The following is a 19628-nucleotide window of genomic DNA, read 5'->3' as shown; positions in this document are numbered from 1 at the left end:
GAGACTCACCTGCGACAATAAGGCGGCGAAGAGGGCATTAAACGCACCAGCAGAGCACCACAGCAGCGCGAGACATTTTTTTAAATTTAGTTTTTTTTGTTTTAATTCTATAAATCTCGGTCAGGTTGACGGAACAGAAATCCTGGGTCCTCTCCGTGTCAGGTAAGCGACAGGTCTAATTTTGTGTTAGATAACCCGCACGAGGAGATGGAAAGATTGAAGTTTTTTTTTCTAAGGTGATTGATAACAGCGCGGGGCTTTATCTGATAATCACTCGTCTCGTTTTGTTAGACGATAACAGACGCTGTGAAATGCTACTCTATGTTGAATACAAATCTGATAATTTAATGACACGTTTTGCAATTTACTCCAGGTTTCTGTTCACTGTTCATACTTACACATCCTAAGTATAGCTCTCCAGTTAAACTGGTTCTGCAGCAGTGACGCGGACCTCTGCTTTGGTGCTGCTTGATTTGCCTGATTGATGACGCTGTAGAAGTTTTGAGGCTCTTAAAATGTAACTCTCAAAAGACCCACGCATGGTTTTTTTTTTTTTTTCCTATTTATGTAATTTCTTGCAGTTCCACAGATGCCAGCACGGGGTTTAAATTTAGGCTAAATCACCCGTATTCCTGTTTTGAATTAATCTTGAATATATGCAGAACTGTAGATTAAATGTAGAGAATTATCATTCCTAAATTTGTGGAAGGCAACACCGAGAGCTTATCCCAGACATCATATTTACATTTCACAGATATTCACAAATATCCGCGGTGCAGGTTGGTCCAGGTGTAGCCTCATTACTTAAAAGTTAAAAGGCGATGTTGAAAGTCTGTTTTCCAGACAACCTTCAAACAGGTGATACTGATTTAGTCTTTTTGTACATGTCTGCTTTATATTTGTATAAATTCTTATTTGAAGTGTGACGCCAGCATTTTAAAATCTCTTGTTCTCAAAGAGATTATGGACTCTGGTCACACCTACTCCATCTCAACGTGTAAAGCAGAAAATGTTCATGTCTCAGCAGTCCAGCAGATGAGATGGACCAGTCATCCAACCGGTCGGGAGTGGGCAGTGATGATATAACAGATGAAACGGCATCCCTGGTGGACATCGGGTGGAGCTCTGAGGAAGATGTAAGGGGGGGAGGGGGATAAAAAACAAACTCCACACTGTGTCAGCTAACATGCAGCTCCTTAAAGAATCTGAGAGTGGCATGTGTGACTTTTACAAAGTATCCTTCTTATAAAGCTCAAGTGTAGCTTGAATTAAACTGAGATGGAAAATCATTCACTGCCCTCTTGTGGCTCAGATTCCTTCTCTCCACCGACAGTACAAGAGTGATGTGTATGTTTTACCTGACGCAAAGCCCATAGGGCCAATAATACGGTTTATCATCTACTCAAACTCACCGTAGATCTCTTTTTAGGTTCTTTTACTTTTTTATTCCTTGTTTGAATCACATCGGCTCTATTCAAACTAATTTGGCTAAAATAGAAAATAAATCAAACAAAACAAAAAAGGATTCATTTGAACTGTATCATTAATGTTCACGTCTCCTCCGTCAGAGCTCCGATACTCAGGGACAGTGTCTAGCAGCGCCTCAAGCTCCTCTGCAGAACTACAAGCAGAGGCTTGAAGAGTTTCAGAGGCTGTTCAGAGAACTGCCTGAATCTGAGAGACTCCTAGTGGGTAAGTATTTAAGGCTGCCTCTCATGATGAAAGCTGAAAATGCACATTATTCTGTTAATCTTTCAGTAAGTTTCTGTTCCACTGAAAACACAAAGTCTGTACTATTAAGGGTGGATAACTCGCCATGTGAAACAGCGTATTCACTAAAACCTCTCGGGCTCCTAAAAATGGTCGTTTTAAGTTGTATCTAAGGGAAACTTGAGTTTATTTCCACGGCTGTATTGCTGAATCGGATGGATTGAGGCTGTGGAAATATTCTCCCAGCATGCTTTTTAAGCTAAGATTTTATAAGCAGTCTGTATCATTGCTTTCCTTTCTTCATTATAGTCCGCCTATTTTGTCACCCCCTATGAAAACTCTTTTGTAATTATTCATCTTCTCATTGCCTTAAAAGGAGTCACATTCTATGTGTGCTTACATTGAACCAAAAGAGGTTAAATGACACTTCAGGGATGCTCCGTTTTCTCCACAGACTATCCGTGTGCTCTCCAGCGAGACATACTCCTTCAGGGACGCCTCTACCTTACAGAGAACTGGATCTGTTTCTACAGCAATGTGTTTCGAGGCACAAAGGTAATGACACTGTTCAGGAGTACACTGTGGAAGTGAGCAGTCCACACATCGACACATGCAGGCAAAACGTAATGCACAAAAATAGCACATGACTGTACTGTATTACAGAGCTGAAAATAGTCCACTTCATATTCGTAAGGCTTTTTTGCATTTGAAAAAAAAAAAAAAAAAGATCCACTTTAAGTGTGACAGCTTTGTTCTAAAGTACAAAGCGCATTGTGCTGTAGTTATGGGAAACAAATTGTCCTGAAACACAGTTATGATGCTTATGGCTTTGTTGCCGTTTCTGCTTGTAGTTAACCAAGCATTATAAGAGGTTCTACAAAAATACAGCCCATATTTGCAGTGATTTACAGTTAACTTGTAGAAGACAGCTCATATACAAAAGGTAAAAAGTACTGATTAAGTTTCCAAAAAAAAGGACTTCTACATGCTGGAAGATCAGTTTTTCACAGTATTCTTTAATGAACATCATTCCTTTTTTTTCTTTTAGATGATATTGTCTCTTCTAGATATCACTGGTATGTCCAGAGAGAAAACTGCTCGACTGATTCCCAATGCTATCCAGATTTACACGGGCACTGAGAAGGTATTTGGGTCGGAAAGCAGTTTATCAGAATGCTCTTCACATTTGATGCACAAACACAAGTATGCTGTATATCTTCGTTTTCTTTCACCCTCAGTACTTCTTCACTTCCTTCTCAGCGAGAGAGAAGAGCTATCAGAGTGTTTTCCGCATGTGGCAGAACACACTGTTGGACAAGGTATGGCTCCCACTATCTATACATTTCTACAACGCAGACACTCGTGAGTGCCATGTTCCTACTTCATGTTGGACTAACAACTGCTCATAGTGGTTTAGCAGTTATCCCTGTTTCATAGCTTCCACACACATGTCAAGGTAAATATATTCTGCAAGACTTTTTTTTAAAAGGCCGTCCACGCTATAGACATTTCTGTTGTCTGGTATCTTGAATGTCAGGCCTTAAAGGGGAACTCCGGTATTTTCAAACCTAGACCTTATTTCTGGCATGAAATATGTTTATCTACTCACCGAGAACAGTTTGGTGAAAGTCGGCATCCTTCGGAAGCTATTTAGATTCTTCGAGATCCATATAACGGAGTGAACAGGGCAAAGACGATGAAGCCTCTAAATAAGGCATTAGCTGTCTTTATTTCACCAATACTTTAAGACGAATGAATGAATAAACGCGTACTATTGCACTGTTAGCTCATAGCTGCAATGTTGTTGTTATTTGCGGCTATCGGGGGGGCTTATAGAGGGCTTTCTACACACTCGTCTACTGGTATGACGTCATCGATGTTCGCCCCTGCAGCATCCCCTTTAAACCTTCCAGAATATCAACAGGTCTGTTACAAAGCACTTATCTAAAAGGTTCAGAGTACGCGTCGTACTGCCTCAGTCACAGACAGTCTTTGAGGTGACCGGTGTTCTTCTGCTCCTGGCACGAAGGCCAAAGATCTGCACACCGCTGCATACATTTGTTTGCTTTTCCACAACCTAAGGTAACTTGTTTGGAGGATTTAACCACGTGTGTCTGGTATGTAGTTAGAAATAAATCCATCCCAGCTTTTACCTAGTTTTTTGTACAGTAAGAGTAAAACTTAGATGTGCTCTCTTGCACTTAGAGTTGCTATTTGCAAAACGGCATGTAAGATGTCCTCAACTAATAATTACATGAGATGTTGAAATATTTGAAAGGCTTGGATAACAATATTTCAAATGAGTTTCAGTGAAATTGTTGAATACTTGCGTAAATGTAGTTGAAACTTTTTAGGCCTGGACGCAGTTGAGTTGTGCGCTTTTTGTATGTCATTGCTGGAAGTAGTTGGAGAGTTTGGCCAAGATATAGAACAACGTCTCCCTTCTTAACCACGTCTTTACAGCTATGTTCATAGCAGACAGTTTTAGCGGGTTGAGAGAGCAACTCTTGTTCATCTCACTCCTCTCTTCTGTGGGATGTTCCTCGTTTGAGATCAGTTTTATAGCTTTGTGTGTCCATGTAAATTTGGGCACACATTTCACTCAATAACCCTCTAAGACTGTTGTGTGGTATGAGAGAGCATAGATGCTAGCCTGAAAGCTCACACTACAAGATGCAGATACTATCTTTTCCCTTTTCTGCCATTCATCCATGGAAAGCTGGTACCAGTCCTTCTAGTCATGCATTGAACTGGCCGAGGTTAGGATAGCCTTGCATTACAGCGAATAAGTAACTTTAGCAGTGAGCCAGAGGACGAGAGATGAGTCAAATTATATTATAATTCCTGTTATATATTGGCTTCATTGTTGGTCCATTGTTGGTTTTAAGTTTCTAAAGGATACTTTTCTGAACTGTTGTTTTTATTGGTGAGGTTTTACTGATATGTACAAGTTTCTGTTGTGATGGTGCTTCTGGTGCTGCAACTGATGCTTTATTCAGTGATAAATGGGAAATTGAACTTTCAGTTCTGAAGGAAAAATCTGGGAATGCCAACAAGAAGTTGGATTTCCTAATGAGTAATATAAAACATTAAACTGTTTGACTATTTTTTTACCTCATTATTTGAATATAAGATTAATGTAAATGTATTGAGCTATTCAGTTTATAGTTTTTAGTTAACTAAGAGCCAGTAATGTTTAATTTAACTTGAGTGAAGCAGAATTTTCACAAGACAAGTATTATGAATCTGACTTCTCAAAGCGAAGTTGTTGTATTTTAAACTCACAAAAAGGGACTATCAGAATGCACTCTGTTAACCTTGATCACATAAGGCAGGCTATGCACTAAACCTTTTTTTTTTAATTACTTTGATTTGGTAGAATAGAAGTACTTTATTCATCCCAAACTGGGAAACTTCTTTGCAGTAGCAACATTTACACCACATCTGCTCAAATAGCTATGGTGCCCTCGTTTTAGTTCTTTATAGCTCTTTAGCAAGGACAATCATTCAGAGGAGCTCATTTAAAAAAAGTGAGAAATGAACTTGAGCTTGTTCATTTTTAGGATGGTGAACTTGGTTCATAATTTGAAATAGTCAACTTTGAACTTGAGTGCAAATTCAGGTTTAATCCGTGTAAACTGAACATTGACTTCTTGTAAAGTGTGAACTAGCACAGCAGGGTTGTATTTCATTTCATTAGTTGGCTGGTTCATTAGATAGCCAAATATATGCTTTACAGCTCAGATAATGTTTTTTTCTTTCTCATGTCTCTTGCAATAAAAGCAGGTGAGACAAAACGGTTGAGGTGTCATTTTTGAGTCGGTTTATGGTGAATTATGACCATACATATACATGCTGCAATGTTGCTTGAAAAAATGGTGTTAACAGAAAATCAGTTTAAATATCAGAAGAATATTTTTTTTTGCCAACCCTTTGCATTGTTGAGAAAGAAACTGCCATAAACGGGAAACGCAAACGCAGCACGATTTCCTCATCTGTCAGCGAGGATTATGAAATAACCGCCAGGTAGGACTTTAACTCTTTAATTTGATCTATGCGCAAACGAGCCTATTTTTGAGAACAGGCACTATGGCAGCCCTCCCACAGGGGCGTGGGTCTGTTGATCCGGGACACAAACACCTGTGTTAAAAACATGAAAGTTCATTGACCCCCTGCAGGTGTGGCCACGAGCGCTAATTTGCATCGACCACCTCCCCCCGGCTAACCCACACGGAGCGCCCTCGTCGCTCCGCTTAACTCGGCGCTGAAGCTGTCTGTGGGGTCGCTTGAAAACGAAAACGGTCGCTAAACGACTGACCGAGCGAGCTTTTATCTCATTTTCGTCTGGCTAATTCTGGGCGGCGCGTCTCTACGCTCAAATCCAGGACTTCCCGAATGTGCGACGACACCACGTTACACATTGCTGTCTGACGGCCAGTTAAAGCTCACAGCTGCGGCAACATGACCGCTGACAGGTGAGTGGGTCTCACGCTTTCTGTAGGTTTTAAAATGGAACGCTACAACCCCGTTTGAGGTCCTTTTGTGGCAAACCGTTCAGTTCCCCGTCGGAATTAACAGACCTCCTTCTACCACTTTATATGTAAAGTTGTTTTTCCTTGACTACCTGCAGCCCGTGTCGTTCTACTCGGATACTTGCTCATATTAACTGCTTTTGGCTGTCGGGGGTTAACACTGAAATGTGAGACGAGGACCAGAGCGCTGGCAAACAAGATGTGCAGGTTGTTTATCTGTCATGGAGATAAGATTGTAAACTATATAGTGCAGAGGTTAGACGTTTCCAGGATATTTGCACCTCCTTCAGGTTAGTTTTACGTTCACCTTCTGGTTCCTGCGTGTGGAGGGGAAAGTGTACATTGGACTAGTTTTAAACATGCCTTGAAGCTGATGTTTCCATGTTCTTGTGTCGCCTCCTTCCCCAGCCTCTGACCAGCTTGGAGTTGTGGCAGATGGTTAAACAGCATTATGGGAATGATCTGGGTCTGAGTCATGAAGAGATGGAGAGTTTACAGGTACCAGCGGAATCAAGCGTCCAGACCAGGTAAGTAAATTTGCATCTGCTCTTCTGAACTCGAGTCCTTGCAAAAAGAAAGTATTTCTAACTTGATTTGAACCCGTTTGTCTGCAGCCTGCCACAGAAGCCTGGTGGTGGTGATGGTCTCAGGAGGCTGGAGCGCCCCCAAAGCCTTCGACTCCCAGGCTTGGAGCATGGGCCACTAGAGAGCTCCACGCCTCAAGGGGAGGACCTTCCCTCCCCAATTGTCTCACAAAGCACTCCCAACGCGGTATCTAAAGTTGTTTGTCTAACACTGGGTGACTTTTTATGTATTTAGAATAGAACTGTATTTTTAACTTTTTTTTTTTTCTTTTTGTGTGTCCTGTTTTTCCTGCAGGATGAGTCTCACAACACGCCACATCAACAGCTTCGCCCTTCTCTCTCGCAGGACCACCAGGCTACAGAGAGGCTGTCCAAATGCTCCTCCAACTCTCTTGACCTCAACGCAAACGAGAACAACTTGTCCGAGCAAAGCGGCTCAGAGAGCACCGAAGAAGGTGGCAGACCACAACCCTCAAAGCTTGACGACTTTTTTGTTTTTTCACTTTCGACTACTTTGATGAATGTTTCCCTCTACTTTCTTTTTGAACCCAACAGTGGAAGAACAAATCGGCCAGCCCCAGGCACCAGGTCGACTGTATCTCAACAAGGTTTTCCACATCAGTGCAAGCAAAATGTTTGAGCTGCTCTTCACCGACTCCAGCTTCACCCGCAGGTTTATGAGCGTCCGTAAGATAACTGGTAAGGCCTTTATTCTGTTTTTCCCTTTTGTTAACCTAACCCGCTCAAAAGCTTTTGAGTGCAGTTTCCAAGGTTGCCTTTTATGCTTTCAGATGCCAGACTTTCTGCTTGGCAAAAAGACCCCTCCGGAAACATAAAGCGGACTCTGAGCTACACTATAACCATCAGCAACCCTCTGATTGGGAAGTCCTCCACTGCTACAGAGACCCAGGTGTGCACACATCCGTGTGACGCGTTTCCGCTTGAGTGGATAGATAAACAGGGTTTTTGGGTGAATTATGGCCTGCTACTCATGCATACCTAAATCATCTCTCAGATGCAGCACAAAGACTCCAAAGATGGCCAGTATTACGTCGTTGATTCAGAGGTGTACACTCATGACGTTCCCTATCATGATTACTTCTACACACACAACCGGTACTACATCATAAGCAACTCAAAGAAGAAGTGTCGACTGAGGTGACGTATAACTTTATCAGTTCATCTGTCGACGTTTAGGTTTGCTCCGACTGACTTGAAATGAACATTTCTGTCGTTATATGCTGTCAGGGTGTACTCTGATGTGAAGTACAGGAAGCAGCCATGGGGCTTGGTCAAGTCCTTCATTACCAAAAACTCCTGGAGCGGCATTGAGGATTATTTCCGACAGCTCGGTGAGTGTAAAGTCTTGTCTGGACACTGCAGAGGCAGCACTTCCCTGTTATTTTATCTGAGCTTGAGATTTGATATGAACCATTTCATATCACTGCTGTGTATTATATTACTGCTGTGTTGGCAAGAGGGAGAAATGAAAGATAAAGGGAAATATTACCAGCTTGGCTGTAGTCGTTCTTTTCAGTCACTTTGAATGCACAGCACACAAAGCTGGGGCTGGAAGCCGTTAGTGACTGTATAAATTTTTTTTTTAACAAGGATTTTCTTGTGTTCAGTTACTCACATGGATTACATAAAAGATGGGTTTAATATGGAATACCACTGATGGTCACTTGCTTTCTCAAAAAAAACAACTCTGGGTTGGCTCTGAGGAAACAAGTCAACATATTTTTCAGCAAAACTTTGTCACCGGCTAAATTCCCTCCATCCGATCAGTGTTTTGGTGCTAATCGCGACCTGCTTCATTGACATGCTTTCTACAACAGTTTCTTTTCTGGGTCTCGTGATTCCACAAAAATCTGCGTCGACATCTTCATGTAGCCAAAAATGTGACAAAGTGGACTTTATGAAGTGCATAAACTGTGAACGAGTTAAGAAAATGTAGTTTTTCTCTTACTTTGTGATATTGTTCTATTGAGCATGTTTGTAGACTTTATTGGTGAGAGCCTGTGAACGGGTGATTTGCCGTATTCGTACATTTATCATTAAGAATAGTATTGCTGGCGCAGCTGCTGCTCCTGTTGCTGTCACAGTCTTACTTTCGCATGTCCATTTGTGGAGTGTGGCAACGTTGTAGTCGGACTAGTGTCTAATTAATGGAGCTGCATACATGCCTGTTAAGACATGTTGACACATTCTAAGCAGAAAGGCACAGGTGTGCTGGTGATGGCTGCATTCCAGTTGGGGTGAGGTGGTACTGTTGTATGTGTTTGTTCATTATTAGTTTACAGGGCCACTAAAATGGGTGTAGACATTGTTGGTGTTGTTCATTATACCTCTGCTTTTCATGCCATCTCAACTGTCTGCTGTGAAAAGGCCTATTGGTCTGCAGACATAAAACATGAGATGGCATCAGGAACTCTCTTTATAGTTGTTGCATTGTGGAAGCAGAGAAAGAGGGCGCATTGGGGGCGTTTGATCAACATTTTTGGGAAACAGCCCAGGAAGTTAAATGACTGAACTGGTATATCTGCCAGATGTGTATGCACTGTTTTTTCTTCCCTTTATCCAGACAGTTTTACAGCATCTTAGTTGGATTAAAATATGCTAACGCTTTCCACCCACATCTCCGCCTCTCAGCACTTCCTTAGAAACTAGAAGGGGCGCCAGAGCGATTGCAGAAAAATAATTTTGAGTAGCCATGTTCTTGAACAGCTTTCTGCATGTGTAAATGATATGATCAATAACAGAGGCACGTTACTGATTAGGCACCCCCTCACCACACAAAACACTCGCGCTACATAATCGAAAGTCATTGTAACCTTTTTACTGTGATCTGATTACTGTAACCTTATTGTTATGAATGGGCGGCGCCAGTCATGTGTCTACATACCCCTCAGAAAGCAGGTAGTTGCACCCCTGATTTGACCTGTAATGCTTGCTCAACAATTTTGCTGTTTTGTTTTGTTTTTTTCCCCTACATGTTTGTGGCCCTGTGGTGACACAGAAGCACAATTGCTGGAGGAGGAGGCAGAGTTGAACCAAGCTGGTGGAGAGCTGGGGAAGATAGGAGGGCTCCGGAGAAGGAGGCGGACTTACAGCCGAACTCTGTCAGAGCACATAAAGCCCAGTAAGCAGTACGGCCAAGATCCTGACAAACACAGAGATGGCAACATGGGTACTGACAACTTTGATAGTTTTTCTTCTTTTTTTTTCAATGTATTGCGTGTAACAAGAACAAGTATTTCTAGTGATGCCAATAATGAGGCCCTGAGCACATTATAAATGCGTCTGAATCTAAGAATGGAGCTGAACTGATACCTCTGCATTTGTCCCAGTTGCTACAGTTCAGTCAAAACATTTCAAAGCCGTCATAACTGCTCAAGTATGACAAGCGTCATCATAGGTGGAGTTACTGTCTTATTGGATTTGACACACTCAGAAAATTGCAATTATCTTAGGCTGTTGCATAATGCTGCCCATATAGGGGATTAAATGTGTTGTTAGCAGCACACGCATGCAAAGCTTTCTCATTGATTACAGTCCTGGTTTTGTTTTCAAGCTGTCTGCATGATTTTTAAAAATGTATTGATATTTTCTGCTGTGTCCCAGGCCCCATCGATATGACGGGCTCCTACACATGGAGCACTACTACGATAGTGGCTGGCATGAGTATGATGTAAGTTGACAACTTAGAAACACAACTGTGAAATAATGTTCTGTTTGTGTATAAAGCTTGTAAATGTTGTTTCAAGCTCTCGAGTGTCTGGATAGAAGTTCTGGTTTTAACAGGTGGTTGTTTGTGTGGCAACCTCTGGTGTCTGCAGTGTGCTTCTAAACTCCCGTCTCTTTTTGTCATTTTGCCCTCCAGTGGTCAGTTTTAACTCGATGCTTTCCTCCTCTCTCAGTTTGCTGCTTCTGACTGTTCTGAATCTGGGATTGTTCTTTAAACTGTGGGCCATGGAGGATGTGGCCCACCGCATGTATCTGACCACAAAGCATCGGCTGAGGGAGAGGAGCGAGGCAAGGTCAGATAGCTTCTTGCTGTTATTTTGTATCCTGTGTATTTCTCTGGATTGCTCACAGAACAGTCAGTCATTGATGCAATCTTTTCGAAAGCTGAGATCTCATTGGTGGATGGGAGGGGGTGTTTAGATTATCTGTGATGCAGCTCAAATTCAAGAGAGCTCATGCTCTAATAACTCAGTGTAGAGGCTTCCTTTCTGCCAGCCTCTATCTTGCATTTTGTTCACTTCCTTGTGTGTTCTGCTGCATTCGTGCAGCAAAAGTAAACGTCTTATTGTGTACATATGAATGAGTTTCTTCTTTCTCCGACAGCTTGGCAACCGAATATGGTCCTAAACGGAGACCTGGGTTCGGGAGCAACGAGGACATGCAACTACTGAAAACTGTCCTGCAGGACTCCATTAACCTTTTAGAACAGGTAGGATGGGGTTTAAACTGGGGTGCTTTGCATAATGCTCACTTGTAGGGCTCATTTGATCGTGTTTGTGTGGGGTGATGGTGAAATTGGCAATACTTAAAAAAAATAAATATATATATAATATAGTGAAGTAAGTGGATTTACTGCAGGTGGTTATAGCTTCACAGTTAATAAATATAGGGATGGGATCTGTTTTTCTTCCTCTTTTAAGGATAAATATGTTGAAGTTGACCTATAGCCATGAAAATGATAAAATAAATCTGTTTTCAATAATTTAGTTGCAGAAATCCATCATATAAATGCACGGTTGCACTATTTAAAAAAAACAATTTACAGCAGGAGCTCCAGCAGCTGAGTCGGTTGTTCTTTCTCTGCAGCTTCGCAGCTCTCTGGTGGTGCTCCAGCGGAACTTTGCTTTAGCCAATCGAACAGCAGTACCGCACTGATGTGACCACACCAGGCGCCTACCGAGAGGCCTGTCCCCAGCTCTGTGGAAAGACGAGGGGACAAAAGCACCAGACTTCCTCTGAGGAATTCCCTGGTATCCACAGGGTGTTGCTATGTAGGCATCCCTAGACGTGTGCCATACGTAGCCAGGGGTTACGCATCAGGTGCCAGGATGTTTTTAAAGCTGTAGACTGACTCTCAGAGGAGGACGACTAACATCAGACTCAGGTGCACATGGAGCAGCAGGTTTAGACTTCTTTGGGATGCTGTTGGCTCATTTTTTGTGATCTTAAACTATATTTTAATGCCTTGTGCCACATACAATGAACTACTGTAAATACTTTAAGTTTGAGAAATATTTAAATTAGTATTTTTGTGAAGATTTTTAATTTTTCCACAAGTCTTGCAAAGACTTTTTTTTTTTTTTAATATTTCCAATAAATACTGTTTAATCAGTGACTCAAACTTGAAAATCTATTAAATTTGTCATCAGAAGTAATTTTCTTTTGTAAGCTGTAGCTGATGTACACCGATGCTGCTAAAGGTGTCTTTTTGTCTACACACAATTGATTTCTATTTCGGTGATAAGGTCCTGCTCGGCTGAGACATGCCTGATCCACCTCAGCCGTGTAGAATTTAGGGTTCTTTTAAATTTTGTCAGAGGTTTAGGGTGACTTGGGACCGTCTATGTACTGCACAGTCCACACTAAATGCAAGTTTCTTATGTTTTTCAAACTTGTGTTGTTTTTTTTCCCTCATTAGTTGGTGATGCTTACTTGCCACGGTGAGCCTTGTTTAATGTTTACACAGTTCTACATTATTTAATGTTGGACAACGCACAGTTTTGCTCCGCTGCCTCTTCCTCATCCTGTACATACGAAACCATTCATTTGACCTGGACTTTGTTTATTTGATTGCCACTTTCTGCACTCAAATGTTGTTTTAATAAAGTCTTTCTCACCTGATATCTTACTTTTTCTTGAAATATTTTAAAATGCTCTATTTTCTTAATTTAATTTCTCCAAGTTCTCACTTTGGTGTATATTTGGATGTGAGAAATGAGGAAACTAACAGACTTATTCACAATGTCTGTGTTCACTGATTGAACAGCTTTTAGTTCCAACATACTGTTTTAAATAAAACATTTTAAAAAGTTATTTAAAGCTGTACAGACTGCTTTCTGCTGCTGGATAAAGATTAAGTTGAAACAGAAGCCAAACTCCTTTCCTGTCTTTTGTCACAAGTGAAACATGACACAGGTAAGAGTGTCTTTAATTATTGACCAGCAGCCCATCTATGGATTCCTGGAGGAAATATTATATTGCCCTTATGTCTTTGTGACACATTATCTCAAGCTTACTCTTTTTACGCTGGTTGAGCAGATAGTTACAAAACCATTGAGTTTTATCTTGAAATTCAATTTATACTACATTACCTGGTTATTTGTCTAGCATTAAAAAGACACAGCACCACTTTGAGGGCAAAAAAGGTTCCTTATGTTCTAGTAATCCCAATTAAAATAGTCATATCCATATTTCACAGTAACCCTGCTGTGGATATTGGGGTTTCTTTTCTTCTACACACCTACAGCCATAAGTTGGGAACCAATGGACGACAGCCCCATTACCAACCAGTCAGAGGTATACTCATGCTTGGCCATAATATCCCCAATTATATGCCGTCACTTTTGACATTACAGTATACGTGTACTTTTTTTCAAATATTTGTATTTTGACCATAAAAATGTGCGACATGTCCCTCTTGTATGTGACACAACATATGAGTATGTGGGAGGACACGAGTCCTGGGCGGGGTAAGTCTTCCTCCTTTTGACGTCAGGAGGGGAAACAGTTCACTTCAGCAGTTGAACCTCAGGACAGTCCTCCAAACCGAACCAAACCAGAACGTGGAAACAGCCCCGGAAACGAAGCTCCCGGTCGACTCATACACGGACGCAGCCTTCAGTTTCATCAGCTTCCGTCCTTCTTGTGACTTTCGCGGCACACCGAGCGTCATGTAGCGAGAAGAAACGCCGGATACGACCGCTGCTGCCCGGGAACAAGACTTCCGTTGACAAGGAGCCGTTTCAAGCGATGTCTCGCGCTCCTGGGAGCATCAGAATGTAGCAGCCCAGTGTTCAGGTATGTTAGAGTGTCTTTGAGGCAGCACTGTGCCTGGTTTGAGACAGGTAAAATAACTGGCAGCGTGGGTTAACTGGGACCTCCTGTCAAGAGATAAGTGTTGAACATAAAAGTGTTAGGAAGTCTTATTTTATAGCTCAGCAGGTTTCCTTTTATATATTAACTGTGTTTACAGTACCCGGAAACCAGACCCACCCAGTCGATAGTTGTTTTCTTTACTATCCAACAAACGTTTGTTGTTTTCTGATAAGTTTTAAGGGCACGGATGGTTTAATCAATTCAGAATACAGAATGAACGATAAGTGGAAACCCTACAGGTGAATGGGGCAAATATTTGCAACTGATATACAAATGACACTTCCATGAAATTTGTCCAACTGATTAAAAGTTTAAGGCATCACTCATCCCCACCAAAAAGGTGTAAACCAAAGAGCTTTCAGTGCTAATTGCTGATGGCAAATAAGGACAATTGTGGCACACAGTTGCTGGGTTGGCAGCCTATGTTAACAGCCTATTTTCACAGTCCCACCTGTGAATTAACTCTAAGAGCCGCAGCTGCCTTCCTCTTTCCTCTCAGGGGCTTAAAAAATATCTTGTACCAGTTGCAGTTGAGAAACACTGCACACCTCTGGCAGAAACTGCTGGGCGCTACAGTGGCAGTATGAATCATTGCAGCCCTGCTTATTTTTATTTATTTATTTCCTTTTCTTTTTTTTTTTTTGTCATGGAGCAGATGTGCCTGCTGTTTGGTGCCACCACACACCCACTAATCAGTAGGTGTGATACAGCCGGTAACCACGGAGATGCTGCAGAGTCACTGGTGTGAGACTGTGGTTATTATGACTGCCGAAAACACCTCAAACTTAAATCCATTTGTACAATAAGATCTGCACTGGTGGCAGGGCTCTCGTGCTGTAAATTATTACAGCGTGACAGATGTGTGACAGATGTGTGTGAAGCGTTCAGGGTTGGGTTGGGTCAAATAACCGGGGTCTGCTTCGCAGTGCTGTGTGGGAAATTTTTTAGCTTGGAGCCACTCCATAATCTAAAACACATGCAAATGGATGATAATCTGCTGTATGCGCAGATCATTTCAGCAAAGTGGGCTTAAAGAGGACTTCATTTATTGTGTTTTACCCCCTGAGGCTCAGTGTAGTTAATGTCAAAACCTTTTTTTCTTTTTTTTTTTACAGGCTGTGGTGCTGTCTGTCATGAAGAAGCGAGCGAGCAAGGTGCTAAAGGAGGAAGAGGAGGAGTCGGAGTCGGGCCTGTGCTGCTGCGAGTATGTGAACAGACACGGAGAGCGCAGCCACGTCGCAGCCTGCTGCTGTGACTGCGAGGACCTGGATGATGCCTGTGACAGGTGAGAGGAGGGAAGCTGATGCTGGGGCTGCTGTTTGTGGTCATTTTTCATTGGCCGTTGATTTGTAGTTTCTGAAATGTCAGAGAAACAAACAAACAAACAAAAAAAAAACGGAGCTTAAATAAGCATCTGTAGATTCTCTGTTTTATCCAGACAACAGTCCGAAAGGTTACCATGACAACAGAGCATAAGAAGCCTTCATATTTGAGAAGCTGGAAACAAAGGTGTTTACTATCTCCACCTTTGCTCGTTGTCTCTCTTTAAGGTTGTGGTCTTTTGGTTGGTTGAATATTCAGTTTGTTTCAGACTGAAAAAATGTTTTTTCTTGTATTTTCAATGGCCCCTTGGAGCAAAAAATACTTTTCTGTTACCCCTACGCACACATCACAGTGTTTCAGTTGCACCTTCTTTGGTCAGTGCTGCAGCATCACGGTTATTTAGCTTTCATATTACTGATTTTGAAAGCTGCCGGTATGATGCGACTCATAGTTGGTCTGAAACAGGACATGAGGATATCGGTTTTGACTCATGATTTGCCTCAGCTGGGATCAAGTTGAGGTGTGTGGCCACCGCTGTGATGACGGTATGTCTTTAAAGATAACAGTATTAGTCTTTTGGCCAACGCTATTATCCCTAAATACAGATGCTGTCTTAAAAGCTGAGAGAATGTTTAATTAAAATTCCCCAGTGGCAACTGAACAAGACACCTTTTAAGACCTTTCCCCTCTGGGAACACTGATGTTAAAGGTGGTGCAACCTGACCAGCTGGATCATAACAAGCCTGTATAATTGGCACAAGGGATGATGTAAACAGCACATCATCACCGTGGACCAGAGTAAATCTGGACTTGTCAGACCACACAACTTTTTTCCATTACTCCGGAGTTCAGTCTTTTTGATCCCTTGCAAATTGAAACTATTTTTTCTTTGATTAAACCCATTGATGTGTGGTTTTCACACATTCTTCCTCAAAGGTGATGGTTGACCACTGTACTTTCAGGTTTAATAATGCGTCGGACAGTTCTTAAAACATTTTCAGAGTTTCATAATTCTCCTTTGTTGTGTTTGCCTGATGCAGGCCAGTTATTGGACACATCTGAAACAGAGTAATCAGAGTTTGGTTTTAAAGGTTTTATTTTTAATTGTCCTGACAGCTGAACTGGCAAGTATATTACCAGCCTCAGACATTATTTGCATTCTAAGATTTGTCTGATTTCACAAACATTTACTTGTCATTGGAGGTGCTAATAGCATTCATCAGCGCAGTGCAGTATCGATAAAAATACCATTGATGATCAAATGTGTATAAAAGTGTATATGGGTATCCTGGTTAAAAGGAAGTTCTTTGCTCACTCAGGTTTCTGAAGAGGGAGCCTCAGAAACCTGAATCCCTGTCACAGGTGGCTGAAGTCGTCTCAGATCGGATTCGTGTACCCTGGTTGTGGGGCGGAGCCCGAAAACTGGACTTGTCCATCATCCCTCCTCTTATTCTTCTTCCTGCCCTGCTGCACCTCGCCGCTCTCCACTACCTGCTTGGCGTTGTGGTTCTGACGGCTCTGCCTGGCTTAGTGTTGTGGTACTACTACTTCACCCACCGCAAGAAAGGACGGACACTCTTCTTCCTCAGCCTGGCCCTCTTCTCCTTGGCTTACATGTACTACTTGTTCATCGTAGAGGTGCTTCCCCGTGGAGATGTCGGTCTGCTGGAGCTGGCAGCTGTAAGTCTAGGAGTCATCCTCACCCTGGTAGCGCTCGTCCTCACCAAGAGAGATCCTGGCATCGTTCGACCAAACAAAGAGACCATCCACAGCACGGTGACATATTACAGTCCCATGACAGACAGAGACTCCTCCTTCAGCAGGGAGAGTCAGGATGTGACAATGATGGTGGCCAACCGGACAAGTGCCCTGGAGCCGGAGGGGAAGGATCAGAAGGAAAGTAGCCGGAGGAACTGGTGTCCGACGTGCAGGATGGTGCGTCCTCCGAGGGCGGGACACTGTCGGATGTGTGGTGTCTGCGTGCTGCGTCTCGACCATCACTGTGTCTGGTGGGTGTCATTAAAAAGCGCGGTTTCTTCCTCTTTGTTTATTGTATTCTCTAATCAGAGCCTGCTCAACAAATCAAATCACAAAAGTTCAGTGGAACTTTCTTTCCAAAAGGTTCAGCTGCTGTTTTTTCTTTGCTGGGGTAGGATAAACAGCTGCGTTGGACAGGCCAATCACCGCAGCTTCCTGCTCACGCTGCTCTTCTTCCTGATGACGTCCCTGTACGGTATCAGGCTCGTGTTGCAGAGTGTGTGTCCACAGCAAAACGTCTTCACCGCCTTGCTGTACTGCCCCGGAGTCTACAGCCAGTACAGGTACTGAGAACGTTTACGCGTAGTTTGTAAAAATGGGGATGAATATGTGACTTTCACCTCCTCTTTGTCTCGTATGCCGCTGTGTTGGCCCTGCAGTAGGCAGACAATCTGTCCCAATATGGAGTTTCTGCAGTACCACAAATCATTGTTTTTTCACAGGAGTTATGGTGAGAGGAAGAAGAGAGCTGCGAATCTTGCAAAGCTAGACTTAAAATATAGAACGAGCATAAGGGATTCCTTTGGGTTTTGCACAAATTTAAAAAAGGAATACTTTAGGAATCATTTTAATTAGCATTGGTAGTCTAAATTTGTTATCTGCAGACAGCACTAAGCTACGATACCCATTTTTAGTTTTTCTTTTTGGTAATTTAAAGTATCTACTTTAAATTTGCTGTAAATATTTAAGGCTCTATAAGCAAGTTTTTGTTTGCCGTTGAATGGAGACAAGTTGTAAAAGACATGCCTGTAATAAACATCCAGAGTTCAGAAGGAGCCCGTGCAAACGGGGAACCTTTCAGCAGCCATCAAGAGCAGAATTATGTTCTTTTAATAGAAAGAAAGAGAAACCGAGACACTGAGACACTTTCCTCAGAACTAAAGAAGTGGTATTTTCTGTGCAGTTCTTGCTTCTTGGACATCACGCTTCCATCGCTGCAGAGTTGCATCAGTTGCATATCCTCAGAGGGTTGCCCGTCAAGCTTTTGGAGAAAGACTCACTGTTTTTGCTCATAGCCATAAGTAGTGTTTAAAAGGATCTGTGCCAGCACAGACAACACTTACAACAGGCTTTCAAAAGAGTTCCGGTGAATAGCTGCCATTCCCTGATCACGTGGAGCAATGATCTGCCCAGTGCAGTGCTTCTTGCTGTGTTTTATATTATGATTGAACACCTGCCCTCTCTGTTCTCCAGCTCTGCACTTTGTTTCACCTGTGCGTGGTACAGCAGTATCGTGACCGTCGGGCTGCTTCACCTACTGGTCTTGCAAATCATCAACATCAGCTACAATGTGACGGAGCGTGAGGCACGAATAGCTCTGAGAGAGAAAACTGCCCGCAGCGCCTACTGGGGACTCGTCGTGGACACCGGCGTTTACTCTCAAGGCTTCCGTAACAACTGGTCTGAGTTCATGACCATGGGAGACAAACCTGGCCCCCCACCTCCCACAGACCTGGTGTGAGAGACTGTTGCAAATATAGCTGCTATTCCACTGCTGTCCACTGGATGGCAACGTGGTCCCTTTTTTCGATTTAAAACGACTCTTACCGCTGGCTGCGAACCTGAGCGAGTGTCTGGAGTGCTGTCAGCATTGTGTTAAGGTGCAACTGCAGCTCAAGAGTTGCACTGAGATTTAGCAAGAACAACTTCACAACCTAATGACATGGATTCACTGCCATTAACGTGACTGACAACTGGCATCTCATCCGTACGGCTGCATCCACCCACCACTCAAATCTATACGCCTACCACTGCTGCCTCATTCTCATCAATCACACACAATTATCACCCTTTTCTTCACTCTGACTGACTTCCTTGGACTTGCATACTGACTTCATGCCTTTGTTACATTTTAGTGCCTTGGTGGAAGATGAACAAGAAAACAGAAGTGAAACAATAATCCTGGCGGTTTAGTGCTTGTAGAGACTAAGAATAAGACGCCTCTGGATACATAGATTCACCTAATGAAGACTGGTGTGTTTCCTCACTATACGTCCTTCTTTATCTTTCTCAAACACTGACAGCACTTGGCCTTACTTGACTTTGTGAAATGCGTCATAGATATTTGCCACAGATGGATGAACATCTCAGCATGAGGTTAATTGAAGTATTTATGGAATTTATTGCTTTGACATATTCATAGTTCCTTTTTTAACCATTTTAAGATGAACCATCTTCACATGAAACAACTTGGGATGCATTTAAAAAAAAAAACTTGAATGTAAGTTGCATCTTTTCTCCACTCCACTGCCCTCAAGAGAATCTAAAAATGTTCCCTTGTTTGTATTGGTCCTGCTGTGTCCCTGTGTGTTTTGTATGG

The 19628-nt window shown here is 42.4% G+C and overlaps 2 protein-coding genes across 2 annotated transcripts; both read left to right on the top strand.

The window, feature by feature from the left end:
- The first annotated feature begins 98 nt into the window (after positions 1-98).
- Positions 99-12694, top strand: gramd1c (GRAM domain containing 1c). The gene is made up of 18 exons (XM_072378323.1): positions 99-162; positions 1025-1136; positions 1569-1692; positions 2165-2265; positions 2759-2854; positions 2949-3029; positions 6651-6769; positions 6857-7013; positions 7122-7281; positions 7382-7525; positions 7618-7736; positions 7842-7984; positions 8075-8178; positions 9846-10016; positions 10451-10517; positions 10747-10866; positions 11177-11282; positions 11660-12694. Exons 2-18 carry the CDS (start codon positions 1041-1043, stop codon positions 11726-11728), a joined length of 1977 nt encoding a protein of 658 aa, XP_072234424.1. The 5' UTR covers positions 99-162; positions 1025-1040; the 3' UTR covers positions 11729-12694.
- An 881-nt stretch (positions 12695-13575) lies between these two features.
- zdhhc23b (zinc finger DHHC-type palmitoyltransferase 23b) lies at positions 13576-18825 on the top strand. Its single transcript, XM_072378589.1, has 5 exons — positions 13576-13870; positions 15064-15233; positions 16591-17280; positions 17425-17592; positions 18503-18825. The coding sequence occupies exons 2-5, from the start codon at positions 15082-15084 to the stop codon at positions 18768-18770; spliced, it is 1278 nt and encodes a 425-aa protein (XP_072234690.1). The 5' UTR covers positions 13576-13870; positions 15064-15081; the 3' UTR covers positions 18771-18825.
- The last annotated feature ends 803 nt before the right edge of the window (positions 18826-19628 follow it).

Source organism: Leuresthes tenuis, unplaced genomic scaffold (assembly GCF_036924035.1).
Source record: "Leuresthes tenuis unplaced genomic scaffold, fLeuTen1.0.hap1 SCAF_24, whole genome shotgun sequence".
Lineage (NCBI taxonomy): Eukaryota > Metazoa > Chordata > Actinopteri > Atheriniformes > Atherinopsidae > Leuresthes > Leuresthes tenuis.
This window is presented reverse-complemented; position numbering and strand designations above follow the sequence as displayed.

What these genes read in the sequence shown, in the direction of transcription:
- zdhhc23b (XM_072378589.1), top strand. Translation starts at nt 15,082, where the DNA reads ATGAAGAAGCGAGCGAGCAAGGTGCTAAAGGAGGAAGAGGAGGAGTCG. An exon ending in CTGGATGATGCCTGTGACAG is followed by an intron (nt 15,234 to 16,590) that starts GTGAGAGGAGGG and finishes TTGCTCACTCAG; the next exon opens with GTTTCTGAAGAGGGAGCCTC. An exon ending in GGAGTCTACAGCCAGTACAG is followed by an intron (nt 17,593 to 18,502) that starts GTACTGAGAACG and finishes TCTGTTCTCCAG; the next exon opens with CTCTGCACTTTGTTTCACCT.
- gramd1c (XM_072378323.1), top strand. Translation starts at nt 1,041, where the DNA reads ATGGACCAGTCATCCAACCGGTCGGGAGTGGGCAGTGATGATATAACA. An exon ending in AGAACACACTGTTGGACAAG is followed by an intron (nt 3,030 to 6,650) that starts GTATGGCTCCCA and finishes CTCCTTCCCCAG; the next exon opens with CCTCTGACCAGCTTGGAGTT. An exon ending in CCACTGCTACAGAGACCCAG is followed by an intron (nt 7,737 to 7,841) that starts GTGTGCACACAT and finishes ATCATCTCTCAG; the next exon opens with ATGCAGCACAAAGACTCCAA.